Source organism: Ranitomeya imitator, chromosome 1 (assembly GCF_032444005.1).
Source record: "Ranitomeya imitator isolate aRanImi1 chromosome 1, aRanImi1.pri, whole genome shotgun sequence".
Classification (NCBI taxonomy): domain Eukaryota; kingdom Metazoa; phylum Chordata; class Amphibia; order Anura; family Dendrobatidae; genus Ranitomeya; species Ranitomeya imitator.
The window spans coordinates 647,051,530-647,070,487 of NC_091282.1; the positions used below are offsets into that span (position 1 = coordinate 647,051,530).

At 44.1% G+C, this 18,958-nt stretch overlaps 1 protein-coding gene across 5 annotated transcripts in view; it reads left to right on the forward strand.

The window, feature by feature from the left end:
• Positions 1-869: 869 nt before the first annotated feature.
• ARHGEF11 (Rho guanine nucleotide exchange factor 11) overlaps positions 870-18,958 on the forward strand; it is a 184,052-nt gene continuing 165,963 nt past the window's right edge. For 3 of the 5 annotated variants that reach the window (XM_069728322.1, XM_069728333.1, XM_069728341.1), the window contains exon 1: positions 870-1,934. In XM_069728322.1, coding sequence (XP_069584423.1) covers positions 1,900-1,934 — 35 coding nt within the window. In that variant the 5' untranslated portion in view covers positions 870-1,899. The remainder of the gene's footprint in view (positions 1,935-18,958) is intronic. The other 2 variants (XM_069728315.1, XM_069728350.1) reach the window with 1 other exon arrangement.

Genomic DNA, 18,958 nt, shown 5'->3' on the forward strand with positions numbered 1-18,958 from the left:
GGGGGGTATACTGGAAGGAAATGTCATTTAGGGAAAGAAGGGTCTACTTTTTAAGGTGGGAAACCACAGCCACTCTGGTCCATTGGCTGTGCCTGGAATTGCAGCTTCTCAAGTCAATGTGACTTCTAACCAGGCTATGGATAGAACTGGAAAATCACGCTATGCGCACATGTTCAGGAAAGTTTGCAGAATTTTCCTGAGCAAATCCAGACTACTTTCGCAGGAAACCCGAAGGCGTTTTTTCTCGGTGTTTTTTTGCAGATTTTTTGCAGATTTTGTCCGGAGGTTCCCAATGCAATAATATAGTGGCAAATCCGCCAAAAAACCCGCAAAATTAATGAACATGCTGCGTTTTTTACCGCGATGCGTTTGTTTTTGCGGAAAAAAACCCATCATGTGCACAAAACATGCAGAATTCATTCAAAATGATGGGATGCATATTGTATGCTGTTTTTTTTTTGCGGTTTTATAGTGAAAAAAACCGCGAAAAATCAGCAACGTGTGCACACAACCTTAGGGTAATTATTTCTGTATTATGGGAATACAGAGGCAAATGAATTAGTTTTGTGGCCATAAGTGAGAAATGAAGGCATCAGGGCCCCCCTTGAATGTCTCCATATATGAAGGTCTCCATATAGCGCTGGAGCCCCCCCCTCCCACGTGACCCTTCATTAGAACGCTGGCACATTTGTTTATAAATAAGTGCTACATTGTATCCAGTGTGTGTTCCCAGTCACTGAGAGGAGGAAGGGAGCTAGCTGGGGGAGGAGGGAAGGAGCCATTGCCCAGCCCAGCTTCTAGCAGGCAAGGGGGGAGGGGAGCAGCACAGCCCAGTCTGTGTTTATTGCAGCTCCTGCCTGTATTTATGCAGAAGGGGGGAGGGCAAAGAAAGAAAGAGGGGAAAGAAAGGAAGGAGGGAGGGGACAGTGAGGCAGAAAATAACTGATTTTCTCCTATCTATCTCAGGCTACCTACACCCTGCACTCAGCTGCTAAATCTGGGCCTTGCAAAAAAAAATAATTTTTTTTTGCAATACAACCCTGTACTTAATTTTTTTTTTTGTCCCTTCCTGTTGGATGTGGAAAGGGGAAGAGGAGTGCACAGACTATGGGAAGGATGGTGCATGCTGGGCAGGGTCTCCTGGAAAGCCTGAGGATCTAACAGGCCTCTTGGATTTACCAAAACTGGATCTGCTTTAAGAAAGAGAATTTAACAAGATTTAAAAAAAAAAAAAAAAAAAATCCTGAAAAATTCCTGCTGCAAGGAGCCTTCTTTACCCACCAGGGAAGTGGTGCATTGCTGCTTTACCTTCTGCTGTGGTCACTGGTACAGATGCCTTTCATTCTTATTTTTTCTTTTCCTTTTTTTTTTATTTGCTGCTCATTTTGCATTTTTTATCCGTATATGTATTTTTTTTTTATGTATTCATTTTTTTTGGACTATGCCGAGAATTATCTGTAATCTAAGCAGAGGATGAAAACCGCTGTGACATGTCATTCTGAACGTTGGGGGTTAAAAGTTTGCCTTGTCAACATCACAACAGCTGTTAAAACAAATTTTTATTTTTATTTATTTTTATTTTTTTTAATGTTCTTCTTTGGCCACCGAGTATAATGGCTAGGCTGGAACATAAGGGGCTGTAGTAAATTTTTTTTTATTTTTTTTTTAACAAATTTTATTTTCTTTAGATTTAAAAATTTTTTTTTTTGGGGGGGTGAAACGAAAGAGCCAGTGGTTACTTGGCTTGGAACAGAAAAGGAAGTGAATGCACAAGATGGATTGGTTTATCCCTTTAACCGTTCATTGTACGCAGTGACATCGCCAAATTCTAGCTTTTTATTTTTATTTTTTACAAAACATTTCCTACTTGGAGACAAGACACTGGATTTGGGGATAAAAATGAGCATCAGTTCACCTCCGACATCAATCAACAGGTACAAAAAAAAAATTATATTTGTTATTATTTATTTTATAATTGCATAATTTTTTTATTTTTATAAAACATTTCCAATGTTCTATTGAATATTTACATTGAAGCTTATAAAAGGGGATGTCAATTAAAATCTAAACATTTTTGCATAATGTGGCCGGAACCATTCAATGATTTGATGTAGCTTCTTATTATATGTGACAGGTTAATCCCTCCCCAATCCTCCCTCTTCTTTAGGGATACGATAATATTAGCCTGGTTATCTAAGCAGGGTTCAATCAAGTGGATATTCCATTTTTTTTTTCACTCTTTTTCAATCCTTTTTTTTTTTTTAAATATATTCTACAATATTTTGTAAACAAAACAACTGAGAAAAGAGATTTTTTTTTTTTTTTAAGAATGTTTTTTGTTACATTTATATTTTTCAATATTCTGTAATCAAAAATTAAAAGTTGGAAAAAGTATTTTTTACTTTTTTCAGTATTTTGGAAACAAGTAAAAAGAGCAATATTTTTAATGTATTTTGCATGCATAGAATAATAACAAAATATACATTTTATTGGATTTGTGTTCTGGAGATGACAGTTTCCTCACGTACCGGAGACACTGACACACGTAGACAGATTAAAATAAATGTGTCTCTGCAGATGTCAGCGTGTTTTCACGGACCGTGTGCAAAACACGGAGACATGTCAGTGTTCGTGGAAGCGCACGGATCACACGGACCCATTAAAGTCAATGGGTGCGTGTAAACACGTACCGCGCGCGGATGCCGTCCGTGTGCTTTTTTTTTTTAAAGTCATAGGGTTAAAATTGAAACAAATTTGTTTCAATACACGGACGATAAACACACGGATGGCCTACGTGCACACACGGACACGGATAGCGCCGGTACCGTTTCTTCCTGTACCGGAAATATCTGGACGTGTGAGACTGGCCTTAGATGGGGGGGGAAAAAGAAAAAGGTGTGAAAGTGTTGTGGCTTACCTTGTACTTTTTAAAATCCATTTCCCTAGGCGTTCTGAGAAAGATTATGCAACCATAGTTTACTTTAATACTGGGCAGAGCAAAGAAAAAAAATGTAATGAATGGATTTATTTTTTTTCATGGTGATGTATAGGCAGAAATCTCCATTTTCTCACCATCTGTGATTTAGCAGCAGGATGATCTATGGCCTCCATAAGATTCTTAGATGAGATCCTTCCGTGCATATAACATAAAAAAACAAATCTCCTAATTTGCTATTTCTGTGGCGTGCAAAGCTTGTGTTATCCGGGTGGGTAATGCGTTTAGAGGGAGATCTGCCATCAACTTAATCTCGTTTGCAGGGTCTGTATGTATAGATTTTTTTTGAATGACTGGGCCCTGGTTAAGTTAAACCAAGGTTGACCTCCATCCACTTTTTGTTCAGGGAACAATAACTGGCTCGTTGTCAGCTATTGGGGGAAGAGGGGTTGTCAATATCAATTTTCTAGGTGTCTGTGTCAGAAAGGTAAGGCCTGCTGGGACATGTCCACCTGCTCAGAGTGTTGACTGGCTCAGTAGACCAGGGATTCTGGTTATTACTATGCTGGAAGCCCCAGACCTCACTCAATGTCGTGGCGGCCTTGCCTTCACCTCCCTCTCCCTGTGGGAGACAGGGCTTTATATTTGCTTTGCTCGGCTGTTTTCAGCCATGTCCTATAACCTCTACCTTGGGACTCTACATTTACTTTTGGTGTAACCTTGAGTCTTCGATGTTTATGTATCTTGCTGTAAGACCTTTGGTAATAGGTGACATTCTCCTCCCATTTGTCAGCTTCCCAACATATGGTCTCATTGGACAAGCAGAAGCCACTAAATGTGAGCATTCCCTTAAAATTTTGCAGTACTCTACACAAGACTTGTATTGGGTAGCTTAGACAACCACTTATCACTTTTTCAGTAACCCCCATTAGATATTTTCATAGTTAATCGAGAGAGGTCTCCAGTTCAGGACCTCCATCAGTGAGCAGATGACCTTGCCATCAGTATTTATAACCAACCCAATTCTTTTGGCTCACATCTTGCATCAGAAGAAAAGTTTAGAGACCATACACATTTTGACTGACCTTTCCACCAGAGTTGTAGGCCAAGTCCCTGCTGACCCCTTCTTTTCTCTGAGATATGTTACCATCAGAGTCATGAAGCCACCATACACATTTTTTGGCTGACCCTGCCACCAGTGTTTATAACCAAGCCCCTTCTATTTGACAATGACTAGCATCAGAGGAAAGTTAGGACACCACCATCCATGTTTTTAGCTGATCCATCCAGCAAAGTTTTAGACCGAGCCTTGTTGACTCCTTTCCTCTGAGATCTGTTGTCATCGGAGTTGAAAAACCACCATACACATTTTTTTTTTTTTTTGCTAACCCTGACATAAGTGTTTGTAACTAAAGGTACCTTCACACATAACGATATTGTTAACGATATCGTTGCTTTTTGTGACGTAGCAACGATATCGTTAATTAAATCGTTCTGTGTAACAGCGACCAACGATCAGGCCCCTGCTGGGAGATCGTTGGTCGCTGAATAAAGTCCAGAACTTTATTTCGTCGCTGGACTCCTGCTGACATCGCTGGATCGGCGTGTGTGACACCGATCCAGCGATGTCTTCACTGGTAACCAGGGTAAACATCGGGTAACTAAGCGCAGGGCTGCGCTTAGTAACCCGATGTTTACCCTGGTTACCATCCTAAAAGTAAAAAAACCAACCACTACATACTTATCTACAGCTGTCTGTCCTCCAGCGCTGTGCTCTGCACTCCTCCTGTATTGGCTGTGAGCGTCGGTCAGCCGGAAAGCAGAGCGGTGACGTCACCGCTCTGCTTTCCGGCCGCTGTGCTCACACAGACAGTACAGGAGGAGTGCAGAGCACAGCGCTGGAGGACAGACAGCTGTAGGTAAGTATGTAGTGGTTGATTTTTTTACTTTTAGGATGGTAACCAGGGTAAACATCGGGTTACTAAGCGCGGCCCTGCGCTTAGTTACCCAATGTTTACCCTGGTTACCGGGGACCTCGGGATAGTTGGTCGCTGGAGAGCTGTCTGTGTGACAGCTCTCCAGCGACCAAACAGCGACGCTGCAGCGATCCGGATCGTTGTCGGTATCGCTGCAGCGTCGCTTAATGTGAAGGGGCCTTAAGCCCCTTCTTTTGGCCAACAACTGGTTTCAGATAAAAGTTGGAACATCACCATACACATTTTTGGTTGACATGCCACTGGAGTTCTAGGCTAAGTCCTTCTAGACCCTTTCTTTTTTCTGAGTTCTGTCTTTGAAAGAGTCAGGAAACAACATGCATATTCTTATGGCTGATCCTGTCACCCAAATTTTAGATTAAAAGCCCCCATACAAATTAGACTAACGTCCACCAAATGCCTCTGATCTTATATAGTATAATGCACTCCCCATAGGCCTACTCTATATTGTATAATGCACCCTCATAGGCAGACTCTATAGCACGCGGTAGCTCCCATAGACACTCTACAGCATAAGGCAGCCCCCATAGGCAGACTCTGTAGTATAAGGCAGCACCCCATAGGCAGACCTTGTATTATTAGACAGCACCCCATAGGCAGACCCTGTAGTATAAGGCAGCACCCCCCCCCTCCCCACAGGCAGACTCTGTAAGGCAGCACTCCCCCCGCCCACACACACACACACACACACACACACACACACACACACACACACACACACACACACACACACACACACACACACACTCTGTAGAATAAGGCAGCCCCCTTCCCCACAGGCAGACTCTGTAAGGCAGCACCCCACAGGCAGACTCTGTAGAATAAGGCGGCACCCCTTCCTTCCCCAGGCAGACTCTGTAGTATAAGGCTGCACCCCCATAAAGAAAAACAATAAAGTCACCTCTCTCCTTCCTGGTTCCTCCGCTGCTCCTGCTCACCTCTGGATCGCGGGCGCCGGGCAGTGATGTCATCTCACCCACGTCAGTGTCGGTGACGTCAGATGCTGACAGGGGGTGCTCCTTCCCTCATCAATGCGGTCAGCTGTTCCGGCTAAATGCCGATACAGCTGACCCTGCGATGACGGGCGGGGTGCCCACTGCTGGCACCGGGCTCCCCCACCTGGTCTGGGGCCCCATGGCGGCCGGCGGCAGAGCACGGAGATCGGTTCTCCCCGCTCTGCCCGCATAATGTTACAGTTAAATTAGCGTAGCTCCGGGTGCCCCCCCCCCTCCCACGGTAGCTACGCTACTGGTTGGGTGTCATAATGATAAGGAGGTTAAAATCAATTTGTCTGATCCTTTTTGTTCATCGGAAGGATAAGCTGTTTCCAGATAATTCTGGTAGCGACTATCTCATCTAGGAGGAACCGAGCATTGCTGTATATGGGGGGGTTGGGGGGTGGGGGGGAGAGGGTAGAGGGCAGTGAGCTGAATGATTGGTTGGTTGACAGATATCTAATATAGTGGGGGGAAATAAGTATTTGATGCAGCACTGTGGCTCTCTGGTTAGCACTGCAGCTTGCAGCTCTGGAGTCCTGGGTTCAAATCCCACCAAGGACAACATCTGCAAAGAGTTTGTGTGTTTGTTTGCATGGGTTTCCTCCCACACGCCAAAGACATACTGATAGGGAATCTAGATTGTGAGCCCCATTGGGGACAGTGATGGTAATGCATGTAAAGCACTGTGGAATTAATGGCGCTAAGTGAGTAAAATAAATAAATACACAGCCAATGTTTGCAAGTTTTCCCACCTACAAAGAATGGAGAAGTCTGTAACTTTTTATAGGTACACTTCACCTGTGAGAGACCAAATCTAAAAAATAAATCCATAAAATTGCATTGGATGATTTTTTTTTAAGAGAATTAATTAGCAATTATTGCATGAAATATGTATTTGATGCAATAGAAAAACAGAACTTACTGTATATATGTTGAGATTTTCAGCACAATTTTTATGTGCTCGAAACACCCCCCTCGGCTTATACACAAGTCAATTGTCCAGAACGCTGGTGGGGGAGGGGGGAGCACAGTGACAGCTGCAGCCGCCAGCTAACAGAAGACATCATACTCACCCTCCGTCGCTGCACCTCCGTCCCTACATCTATGTTGTCACTGCGCTGGCTGCTCTCCTCTGCTCAGTGGTTACGTGGTACCGCTCATTAAGGTAATGAATATGGACGCGTCTCCACTCCCATTGTTATGATCCGGTGGTTTGGACAAATAATGGACCTGATTGTTACTGATAATAAGGACGAGCTCTGGGACGTGGGAACTCTGCTGACCGCAATCCCTAAACCTATCAAAACACACTAGAAATAGCCGTGGATTGCGCCTAACGCTCCCTATGCAACTCGGCACAGCCTAAGAAACTAGCTAGCCCTGAAGATAGAAAAATAAAGCCTACCTTGCCTCAGAGAAATTCCCCAAAGGAAAAGGCAGCCCCCCACATATAATGACTGTGAGTAAAGATGAAAATACAAACACAGAGATGAAATAGATTTAGCAAAGTGAGGCCTGACTTACTGAACAGACCGAGGATAGTAAAGGTTACTTTGCGGTCAGCACAAAAACCTACAAAAGACCACACAGAGAGTGCAGGGAAAAATACCTTCCGCACCGTCTCACGGTGCGGGAGGCGCCCCTCTGCGTCCCAGAGCTTCCAGCAAGCAAGGCAATATTGACAAAAGCAAGGTGGACAGAAAAAATGGCAAACAAGCAAAATAGCACAGAGGAACTTAGCTTCTGCTGGAGCAACAGGAACTCAGAACGATCCAGGAGTGAACTAGAGCCATAGTACAACATTGACAGCTGGCATGGGGCAAAGATCTAAGTGGAGTTAAATAGAGCAGCCCACTAACGAATTAGCCTCGTCACCTGTGGAAGGAAACTCAGAAACACCCACAGGCACCAGAGAAAGTCCATGGACAGAACCAGCCGAAGTACCATTCATGACCACAGGAGGGAGCCTGACAACAGAATTCACAACATCCCATAGGCTTGGAGTGCATATTCATTACCTTAATGAGCGGTACCACGTAACCACTGAGCATAGGAGAGCCGCCGGCGCCGTGACAACGGAGATTCAGGGACGGAGATTCAGGCGCGAGGGGTGTGAGTATGATGGGGGTGGGGGTGTCAATGTGACCCATGCATACAACCAGGGGAAGTGGGGAGAGCTGAGCAATGTGGGACCGGGGGAGCTATGCATACAACAGGGGGAGCCACACATATCAGGGCAGGACAAGGGGAGCCACACATATCAGGGCAGGACAAGGGGAGCCACACACTTCTAGCAGGGCAAGACAGTGTGAGCCACACACTCCTAGCAGGACAGGACAGTGTGAGCCACACACTCCTAGCAGGACAGGACAGTGTGAGCCACACACTCCTAGCAGGACAGGACAGTGTGAGCCACACACTCCTAGCAGGACAGGACAGTGTGAGCCACACACTCCTAGCAGGACAGGACAGTGTGAGCCACACACTCCTAGCAGGACAGGACAGTGTGAGCCACACACATACCAGAACAAGGATGGGGGGGACAATGCATACCCGGTTATACTCTAGTCAATAAGCTTACCCAGTTTTCCGTGGCAAAAGTGGATGCCTCGGCTTATACTCGGGTCGGCTTAGGCTTCTTTCACACTTCCATCTTGTGCTGTACGTCGTTGTGCAGTGAAATGACTTATCGACGGACGTCACGACCACGTTTGCACACTGCAGCAGGGATTTTGGCCCCCTCCTCCATACAGATCTTCAGATCTTTCAGGTTTCGGTTTTGTCCAGGCATCATTGAATTTCAGCTCCCTCCAAAGATTTTCTGTTGGGTTCAGGTCTGGAGACTGGCTAGGCCAGGGGTGTCAAACTGCATTCCTCGAGGGCTGCAAACAGGTCATGTTTTCAGGATTTCCTTGTACTGCACAGGTGATAATTTAATCACCTACACACATAATGATTGCAGCACCTTGTGTAATGCTATGGAAATCTTGAAAACACACATGGTTTGCGGCCCTCGAGGAATGCAGTTTGACACCCCTGGGCTAGGCCACTCCAGGACCATGAAATGCTTCTTACGGTGCCATTCCTAGGTTGGCTTAACTGTGTGTTTGGGGTCATTGTCATGCTGGAAGACCCAGCCTCGACCCAACTTCAATGCCCTGAGTGAAGGGGGTTATTAGCCAAAATCTTGCAATACATGACCCCATCCATCCTCCCTAAACACGATGCAGTTATCCTGTCCCCTTTGCAGAAAAGTACCCCCAAAGTATGTTTCTCTCACAATATTTTTTATATAGATTTATTGGCAGATCTGCTTCAAAATCCATGTAAAAGAATCTGTGACAATACCCTCGTAAAGTTTTTTTTAAATGTGGATTTTGGAGCAGATCTGCTAATGAATCCATATTAAAAAAAAAAAATATTTCAGTGTAAACATACCCTTAAAATCCTTTGAGTGTATAGGTCCAGAATGATGCACGAGTGCCCATCTCTGGTCCTGGCAGTGATGTGGTACTGTAACACAGAAGGTGGAGGATATTAATATTTGATATCCCTTTCCCCTCTGGTTTCTTGTATTATGGAGCTCCAGACAATTGGTGCCTTTGTTCTGCTTTATAAAGACAGATTGCAGCACAGGTCGTTACTGTTTGAAAAAGCACCTTGCAGTGGGTCGCCGGGCGGACCTCGAACAATAACATTGTATTTAGAAAGTGGATTCATGGGAGATGGTGCTGATGCCAAGGATTAGTAGCCCCGGGCCAGTGTACGTTGTCAGCACAGACCCAACACGGTGTAGTTCTCTGGCGCAGTCTGACTCTCACCGGCATTGTCATGTTTTATAGGACTTTGAATATTTTATGGAGCCATATAATTGGAGCTAGGTAGCCAGTTTGGCTTCAAGGCAGTAAATGAGCATCTGGGGTTACTCATCGTCATCAACGCCATATTCTCGAATGCCAGTATTGCCACAGTGTTCTTGTGTGCTACTATTGCAGGCTCTCCGGTGTGACGCGGTTTGGAAGAATGCAGCCATGTTTTTCCCAACCTTCTACATGTCAGGGTTTTGTACTTCAGCTGCCAGCGAACCCACAGGTAGTGTTATGTGACTGGTATGGTGGCAGGATAATATGGAACATGTCATAGCAACTAATCACAGAGCAGCTTTCATTTTTCAGGAGTAGAATATGAATTGAAAGCTGTGATTTGATTGGTTGCCATGAGCAACAAAGACCGTTTTGATAAATGAGGCCTACATGACCTGTTGCATCCTGCCACCGTAGCCCTCACCTATTGCTGGCCAAAAGGGCTACACTGTGAATGCACCCTATGGCAAATTTACACAACCATGCAAAAGATCGGCCCAGTCAGGGCGACAGTCTGTGTGGAAAACTGTGAACTGTGCCATTGACTATTATTGGGTCAATATTTTTAATTTTTATTGTGATAGTTAACTGCGTTAAAGGGATTCTTTGGAAAAACATGTCTGCTTCCAGAAATGTTGCTATACATCTCCACAGGTTGCGTGTGGTATTCCATTTCAGCTCCCTAAACTTCAATGAGCTGTTATACCACGCACAACCTGTAGACAGGCGGTGACGCTGTTTGTAGAAGCAGCCATGTTTTTTTTTTTTTTTAATTATAATTTTTTAACACTCCAATTAAATCGATCCAGGAAGGCACTCCCAGCACCCTAAGGCTGTGTGCACACGTTGCGGTTTTTCCCGATAAACGCTATAAAACCGCAAAAAAACCCTGCATACAATAAGCATCCCATCATTTAGAATGAATTCCGCATGTTTTGTGCACATGATGCATTTTTTTCCGCGAAAAAAATGCATTGTGGTGAAAACCGCAGCATGTTCATTAATTTTGCGGATTTCCCACTACAAAATGCATTGGGAAGTGTCTGGAAAAACGCATGCGGTTTTCTTGCGGATTTCTTGCAGAAAATGTCCGTTTTTTTTTCTCAGGAATTTTCTGCGAGAAATCCTGAACGTGTGCACATAGCCTTACAGTTACAGTAAGCTGTCGTTGCCCTTTTTTTTTTTTTCTTTTTTTTTCTTCTAAGATCTTGGAATGCACTGAGTTAAGAAAATTCAGAAACTCTTCCAGGAAAATGTTTTTGAGGGAGGATGATGGGGGTAGTCATCAAGAAAATGAGTGCATAATTAGCGGCAGGGTGGCTAGTAGCGCCACTGATTTTTCCACCATTTCCATTAGAGGTTTCCATTTTAAGCCTTCTCTTTCCTGTTTATTTCGGAGCTTCCCGAGAAGGAGATAGAACTGGATTTCAAAGAAAACAGTAGGGTCACCTTAAAAATAACTCTCAGTGGGTAAACACCAGCACAATGAGCCGCTCTTCCTGCCTAAAGGTACTGTCACACTAGACGATATCGCTAGCGATCCGTGACGTTGCAGCGTCCTCGCTAGCGATATCGTCCAGTGTGACAGGCAGCAGCGATCAGGCCCCTGCTGTGATGTCGCTGGTCGGGGAAGAAAGTCCAGAACTTTATTTCGTCGCTGGACTCCCCGCAGACATCGCTGAATCGGCGTGTGTGACACCGATTCAGCGATGTCTTTGCTGGTAACCAGGGTAAACATCGGGTAACTAAGCGCAGGGCCGCGCTTAGTAACCCGATATTTACCCTGGTTACCATCCTAAAAGTAAAAAAACAAACACTACATACTTACCTACCGCTGTCTGTCCTCCAGCGCTGTGCTCTGCTCTCCTCCTGCTCTGGCTGTGAGCGTCGGTCAGCCGGAAAGCAGAGCGGTGACGTCACCGCTCTGCTTTCTGGCTGCCCGGCGCTCACAGCCAGACCAGAGAAGCAGAGCGCCGAGGACAGACGGCTGTAGGTAAGTATGTAGCGTTTGTTTTTTTACTTTTTAGGATGGTAACCAGGGTAAACATCGGGTTACTAAGCGCGGCCCTGCGCTTAGTTACCCGATGTTTACCCTGGTTACCGGGGACTTCGGGATCGTTGGTCGCTGGAGAGCTGTCTGTGTGACAGCTCTCCAGCGACCAAACAGCGACGCTGCAGCGATCCGGATCGTTGTCGGTATCGCTGCAGCGTCGCTATGTGTGACGGTACCTTTACACTCTGATCGATTCGGCACATTTCCTCATGGACTTTTCATGGAAACAAATTTTTTCAATATTATATTATATTTTTTTAGTTCAAAAACACAAAACATAACCCTCATCCTTAAAAATTCATGTTTCTGACTCTTCTCTCCTTTCTGTTCGCTAATACCACTCTAGCTCTGTGCAGGTACCTCCATAGGATGAATCAGTAGTATCACTCTAGCTCTGTTTAGGTACCTCCATAGGAATGAATCTGTACTTCAGTAGTATCACTCTAGCTCTGTGCAGGTACCTCCATAGGAATGAATCTGTACTTCAGTAGTATCACTCTAGCTCTGTGCAGGTACCTCCATAGGATGAATCAGTAGTATCACTCTAGCTCTGTGCAGGTACCTCCATAGGATGAATCAGTACTTCAGTACTATCACTCTAGCTCTGTGCAGGTACCTCCATAGGAATGAATCAGTAGTATAACTCTAGCTCTGTTTAGGTACCTCCATAGGAATGAATCAGTACTTCAGTAGTATCACTCTAGCTCTGTGCAGGTACCTCCATAGGATGAATCAGTACTTCAGTAGTATCACTCTAGCTCTGTTTAGGTACCTCCATAGGAATGAATCAGTAGTATCACTCTAGCTCTGTTTAGGTACCTCCATAGGAATGAATCTGTACTTCAATAGTATCACTCTAGCTCTGTGCAGGTACCTCCATAGGAATGAATCAGTAGTATCACTCTAGCTCTGTTTAGGTACCTCCATAGGAATGAATCTGTACTTCAATAGTATCACTCTAGCTCTGTGCAGGTACCTCCATAGGAATGAATCAGTAGTATCACTCTAGCTCTGTTTAGGTACCTCCATAGGAATGAATCTGTACTTCAATAGTATCACTCTAGCTCTGTGCAGGTACCTCCATAGGAATGAATCAGTAGTATCACTCTAGCTCTGTTTAGGTACCTCCATATGAATGAATCAGTACTTCAGTAGTATCACTCTAGCTCTGTGCAGGTACCTCCATAGGAATGAATCTGTACTTCAGTAGTATCACTCTAGCTCTGTGCAGGTACCTCCATAGGAATGAATCTGTACTTCAGTACTATCACTCTAGCTCTGTGCAGGTACCTCCATAGGAATGAATCAGTAGTATAACTCTAGCTCTGTTTAGGTACCTCCATAGGAATGAATCAGTACTTCAGTAGTATCACTCTAGCTCTGTGCAGGTACCTCCATAGGATGAATCAGTACTTCAGTAGTATCACTCTAGCTCTGTTTAGGTACCTCCATAGGAATGAATCAGTAGTATCACTCTAGCTCTGTTTAGGTACCTCCATAGGAATGAATCTGTACTTCAATAGTATCACTCTAGCTCTGTGCAGGTACCTCCATAGGAATGAATCAGTAGTATCACTCTAGCTCTGTTTAGGTACCTCCATAGGAATGAATCTGTACTTCAATAGTATCACTCTAGCTCTGTGCAGGTACCTCCATAGGAATGAATCAGTAGTATCACTCTAGCTCTGTTTAGGTACCTCCATAGGAATGAATCTGTACTTCAGTAGTATCACTCTAGCTCTGTGCAGGTACCTCCATAGGATGAATCTGTGCGTCAGTAGCAGTGTCGGACTGGGGTGCCAAGGGCCCACCAGTAACATTGACTTTGGGGGGCCCACTTTTGACCTGAATACAAGTATTACTCTACCCTAGTTCACAAATATATATAATAAACTGGGTAGTTTGGGTAATGAACGATGAGATGCTGCTTTTTTCTGTACAGAGTGAATCAAGTGAATTATGTCAAGTACTGCCCATACAGTGGGGGGGAAGGGCCCATCTAGGGATTCCCGTTACCCTATGGGCCAGTCCGAGCCTCGTCAGTAGTATTACTCTTACTCTAGCTCTGTGCACGGAGCTGCATAGGAAGGAATCTGTACATCAATAGCATTTCTGTAGCTCTGTTCTAGTACCTGCAGAGAAATCTGTGGTTCAGTAGTACCTCTCTAGTCCTGTGCTGGTACTGGTAGAATCCTAAATCCGTGGTTCAGTAGTACCTCTCTAGTCCTGTTCAGGTATATACAGAGAAATTAATCTGTGGTTCAGTAGTACGTCCTTAGTCCTGTGCTGGTACTAGTAGCATCATAAATCTGTGGTTCAGTACAGTACCTCTCTAGTCCTGTGCAGGTACCTACAAAGTAATAAATCTGTGGTTCAGTAGTACCTCCCTAGTCCTGTGCGGGTACCTGCAGCATCATATATCCGTACTTCAGTATACAGTAATAAATCCGTGGTTCAGTATTTCCTTTCTAGTCCTGTGCAGGTACCTACAGAGTGATAAATTGGTACAGTCATATAATTTCTTTCATAAAGCTCAATCAGTAGTAAGAGAATATGTGAATGTACTAGGCACACCGGCGCGGCCTGTCACACTGCCACGGGAGTATTATAATCATATAATGCATCGACTGTGCTTCCGTACGGCTGACTCATCCCTTTCCTTTTTTTTTCTGGATGAATCTCTGTGTATTTTTTAATGTAACTTAATTTTGGTGCCAGACACCCCTGGGATGGCTGCCGTCAGCCGGGGCCTGGTTATTTTTCTGCGTGGTTGGGCATGCGTTTCTCATTGTCTGATGGGTGTAATTGTTTTCTGATATTGTCAGGCTGGAGCCCAGCTGCATTCTCTGACTGTTCTGGGTATAAATTTCCCTTTTTAGGGGGCAGTTTTGACCTTTTAAATTTGCTTTTTCTCCCCATACTGGGAACTTGCTGCCGGCATGGTTTCTGTCACAGAGCTTGCTCTCTATTTAGGTAGATCATCAGCCCTAATTCTGGATTCTCTGGAAAGTCCCTGGTTATATTATGGGAAAGGTCTGTGTAATGGTGTACACGGACGGTCTGTCATGGAGGGCCGCTATGTGAGAACGCCATGTCTGAGAGATTTCTCCCTCTTGTAATCATCTCCTCTGCTGCTTCCTGTCAGCCTTCCCTCATACATATCCTCACATCCCCCAGATTCAGAGTTGCCATCTTTTCTGGGAAAGTTGTGTGACAACCAGTATAACCATTGTTATTCTCTCTACTGGGGGGGGTGGAGGGGGTTGACACTCGGCTTTCTTAGGCTATGTGCAAACGCTGCGGATTTTGCTGATCTGCAGCGTTTCCGCAGCTGCGGGTCCACAGCAGTTTCCCATGAGTTTACAATGTAAACCTATGGGAAACAGAAAACGCTGTGCCCATGCTGTGGAAAAAAACGCGCAGAAACGCAGCGGTTTACATTCCTCAGTATGTCACTTCTTTCTGCGGATTCCGCAGCAGCTTTAGTTTACACCTGCTCCATAATAGAAAACTGCAGGTGTAAAACCGCAGTGAAATCCGCAGTAAATCCGCGATAAATCTGTAGCAAAAACGCAACGTTTTTGCCCTGCAGATTTATCCATTCCGGGGCGGAAAAATCCGCAGAGGACCATTATACGTGTGCACATAGCCTTAGACTTTTGAATGGCTATTGGCATTTGGGAAAACTGGGTGGCAAACTTTCGGCCCTTAGTGAAAGGATATAAAAGGGGTACTATTCCCATTTTTATCGTTGATATTGTCGGATAGTGCTAGCAAAAACAAGCACTTTTGCAATTTACCACTTATTAAAATGTATTTTTGTTTACAGTTTGTTGCTAAGGAAACCGACCACCACTGCTGTCTGGCTCGTAAGCGCTGTGCTGAAACTGGCTGGGATTAGGAGGTAACTGCTATCTTGGCAGGCTTCAAAACTGTGCTCTGAGCGCAATGGAAAAGAGTTTCTATGCACTGTGCATGTTTTGTTGTCTAGCAGCGGTGGTCGTCTCCTTGGTTACAAACTGTAAACAAAGGAAAAGTGTTAATACCTCAAGAATGGCTGAAAATTTTAACACGCAGTAAATTATAAAATCTCTTGTTTTTTACAAGCACAAATCAGATTATACTCTTTTTATGAAAGCAAAAGTAACCCTTCAAGTGCTTTGCTATTACGCTTCAGCAAAGTAACAGTTTGAGAGCCCCAACTTTATAGAGCATGCTGTAGGGCAAGTCGGCCCATGGGAGAAGGTGATGTCATAGACATAGACCTCAATCTGCCCCATCTTTTTAAACCTCTGTGGTTGGACTTTGGGTAAAATCTGTAGGACAACAGATGCATTTGGAAGGAGAAGCCCTTTGTCGCCCCCACTTGGTTGGGTGGGAGGGACGGAGTTGTTTCATCTTCCATCTTTTTTACATCCTGGGTTAAGCTATGATCAATAAAGGCCAAATCTTATCCTCTCTGTCCCAGATCCCAGTGTCTTCAGCGCCTTCCTCCCCGATATCTGACTTGTCCCATACAATGCCCCCTATTCTAGTGCTGGAGAAACTGTGGGTCAGTCATTACACTCAATGGTTTGCTTGTATGAACTGGGAACATTGGCAGTCTGATTTATCGCAGGGGATTATGGGAAAACTTCGGGTGGCGATAGTGAAATCAAAGCGCATTTTATATCCTCACTTTTGAACTCCCCCTTTTTTTTCTTGCCTTAGGGGTTAAGGAACAAAAAGAGCAGTAATGAATAAAAAAATGAACAAATAGGAAAAAATATAAGGAAAAATAATTGGGGGTAAGGGGCATATAGAAAAATGTTTTTAGACTAGTAAAGAACAAAACGAAAAACTGAAAATAATATAGATTAAATAAAAAAAAAATACATTTACATTCAGGAGTCTGGAAAACCTATGGTTCTCAAAATTACAACGGCAACTGAGTATCTGATGCAGCCGATTATTAGCGTTCGTCATCATTACGGCCTCCTCCTTCCTGTACGGCCTCCATATAATCCAGTTACTGGCGGCTGATAGTTTTATTCCAGATCCAGGTAGAAGTTTAATTTCATCTTCTTCGGGCAGATTGGTCTTCTTGGAGTCTGTGCCCGCTGGACGACCTTATATTTTCGCATTTGTGGTGGCATTCCTTCATCTGAAAAGAGGTTACATGAATTAGGAAACTTACAGGAACGGTGCCACTCTTGTCTCCAGGAGGAAAAATGTCAGAACATAGAGTTCTAAGAAAGGTTATTTTAGAATTGCCACTTGGGAAATAGTTATATTATTACAAAAAGACAGGTCCTCTTTGAAAATGGCTAGTCGAACGTTTATCAAGTACGGCCACCTTAAAGCAGAGTGTCCAGCCAGATGATCTGAAGTGTCTTCTGCCTGAAGAACATGGATCTACGTCTTACTTGTTGCGGCCAGGCCCATGTGATCTGTGGCTGGGTTGTTACTCTAGAAACTAAGTACTGTATTTCAGCTTGAAAGCCTGTGTGAATTTGACATCTCCGATTTCAGAGAAATGCAGTAATTAAGAAGAATTTCATCTTCAGTGTCCAAGTCTATAATGAAATCTGAAAACCGCAGACAACACAAACTGAGGGAAAAAAAGCCTCCTCTGATGGAGGAGCAGAGCTTCTCCTTTGTTCTACGGAATGTCTGTCTATAACTGCTGGAATCTTTAGAAGATTGACAGGTGAACAGGACGAAAATTCCCCTATCCTGAGTCAACCTCAGGTTAATCTTCTATATAACCTCTTGTCTGTGTTCAGGAATAGTTCATCTAGCATAAGAACAATGACCCTATTTGGGTAAATCGATCATCCAGCCAAAAAGATATTAATTCTGCTTTAGAGTATTCCTCTTCTGCCTGTTTTACAAACCTCATGGAGTGGATAGCCATGTAGGTCCTGATGACTTATTTTACTGTCATTTGGTCACTAGACAGGTCTTTCACTCTCCCTCTTTCTTACCGTCCATTAGTCTTGGAACCATACCCTTTGTCTCATACTTGATTGTATCTTAGTTAGCATGTGGATCATGCATGGTCCCAAAAAATGTGTGTGAAAGACCTTTACTTGGAGAGGTAGAACATTGATGCAACACCATGACTTTCTTGTAATGGTCTCTGCTCTTTTACTTCCCCCAGAAACCTCTTCTGAGAGCTCTTCATGGCATATCTGCAGATGTTTGAAGGTTTTAGCCTGGCGTTTCAGTTTCTAGTATATGATCATACTATGATTGCTCTGGTGATCCAACTTCTAACTTTAATGTTTATGAACCTTGACTTGTACAGTCATGAATCAATTTGGACCCAAGAGATTTCCTCCAGCAGCTTTTAGAAATCTAAGCTCGACATTGGTTATAGTGGTCAAAGATTGTCTTCTACTTGTTGTGTTGTCCAAGTACAAGACTCCATATTGACTGCCAAAACTTCATTTTGGCTTTTTGACTCCTGCCTATACTGACCCTTTGAGATCTCTGGCTCCACTACTCAACTCTTGATGTGGTGGTGTTCTCCTACTAAGAATTTTTAAAGGTTTTGAGATTCCATGTTTTCTACACAAGGTGTATAGTAAAGTTTTTCAACTTATTCTATGACTTTATGCTCTCTAAGGCTAGGTTCACATTAGCGTTTCTGTGCGCAGTGTATAATCTGCATACGTAAACCCATGCTTACGCCTCCGCACATAACGCAGAAAAAAGAAAGCTGCGTGTGCATGCGTTTAAATGCGTTTTGGCATGGGATTGCATTTTTTTTATGTGCATGGTGGAGTTGGTAACATCATTTCCTGGACATGCGCAGTCTAAAGTACGCATGTGTAACGACCGTCCTTGCGTACCAATGAGTTTCCAAAGACAGTAATGTTTGTTTGTTTTTTTTTTTGGTGCAGTCATCCACATGCGCATGATTGCGCAATATTTGATGCCTCAAAAAATGCAACATGGAAACTGCCGCACACCGCGAAACGACGCATGAAAAATCATGTCCCTGCGTACACCATGTTAAAGATATGTACGTATGTGGATCATACGCTGCGCACAGAAACGCTAATGTGAACCCGGCCTAAGACTTGACTTCTTCGCAAAGCCCTGAACTGAAATTACCCATCTGGGAGAGT